This window comes from Manacus vitellinus, unplaced genomic scaffold (assembly GCF_001715985.3).
Source record: "Manacus vitellinus isolate BGI_N305 unplaced genomic scaffold, ASM171598v3 scaffold_127_pilon, whole genome shotgun sequence".
In the NCBI taxonomy this organism is placed as follows: domain Eukaryota; kingdom Metazoa; phylum Chordata; class Aves; order Passeriformes; family Pipridae; genus Manacus; species Manacus vitellinus.
The window spans coordinates 19,480-20,429 of NW_021938935.1; the positions used below are offsets into that span (position 1 = coordinate 19,480).

At 63.9% G+C, this 950-nt stretch overlaps 1 protein-coding gene across 1 annotated transcript in view; it reads right to left on the reverse strand.

Moving 5' to 3' along the window:
* Nucleotides 1-950, reverse strand: part of LOC115308147 (serine/threonine-protein phosphatase alpha-2 isoform-like) — a 45,261-nt gene that overhangs the window by 16,807 nt on the left and 27,504 nt on the right. Inside the window, exons 2-3 of the mRNA XM_029965947.1 lie at nt 767-934; nt 424-654 (exon numbers count right to left, since the gene is read on the reverse strand). Coding sequence (XP_029821807.1) covers nt 424-654; nt 767-934 — 399 coding nt within the window. The remainder of the gene's footprint in view (nt 1-423; nt 655-766; nt 935-950) is intronic.

Consider the following 950-nt stretch of genomic DNA (forward strand, 5'->3'; position numbering starts at 1 on the left):
GGGGGGGGGTAGGAGGACACAGGGCTGGACAAAGGGGTGGCAAGTGGACACTGGAGAGGCCAGGAGGACACAGGGATGGCAGGGGGATATTGGGATGGCCAGGGGGACACAGGAGGACAAGAGGACAGGAGGGGGTGGCAGGAGGATGTGGAGGGGGACAGGAAGACAAGGAGGGGCAGTAGGACACGGGATGGGCAGGAGGACAATGGGAGCAGTGGATGAGGGATATGGGGGGTCAGGGGGACAAGGAGGGGTGGCAAGAGGACATGGGGGTCAGCAGGATACGAGGGTACAGGAAGCCACACAGAGGGGGCAGGAGGACTACCCTGGTCACAGCTGGGGTGGGACAGCACTGGGACAGCAGCAGGTGAGGGGTGCACAAGGACAGCTGGGGGGTTTGGGGGGCCCAGCCTGGGCACTCACACTCGTCGTAGAAGCCGTAGATGCGGTTGATGCTGGCACACTCGTGGTTGCCCCGCAGTAGGAAGAAGTTCTCGGGGTACTTGATCTTATAGGCGAGCAGGAGGCAGATGGTCTCCAGAGACTGCTTGCCCCGGTCCACGTAGTCCCCCAGAAACAGGTAGTTGCTCTCAGGGGGGAAGCCCCCGTACTCAAAGAGCCGCAGCAGGTCATAGTACTGCCCGTGGATGTCACCTGAGGGGGGGGACAGGCTGTGAGTGGGATCCCAGCTCCCCACAGCCCCCCTGCCTTCCCGTGGGCAGCGCAGGGCTGTGCAGGACCCCCCACCCACCCATCCAGCCCTCACCGCAGATCTTGAGAGGTGCCTCCAGCTCCAGCAGGATCGGCTGGCTCAGGAAGATCTCCCGGGATTTCAGGCACAGCCCCCGGATCTCGTTCTCCGTCAGCTGCACGTTCTTCCCTGGCCGCGACCCTTGGACTGGCCCCCCACCCCAGAGAACGGGGTCAGGGACCCCTAAAGTGCCCCAGGA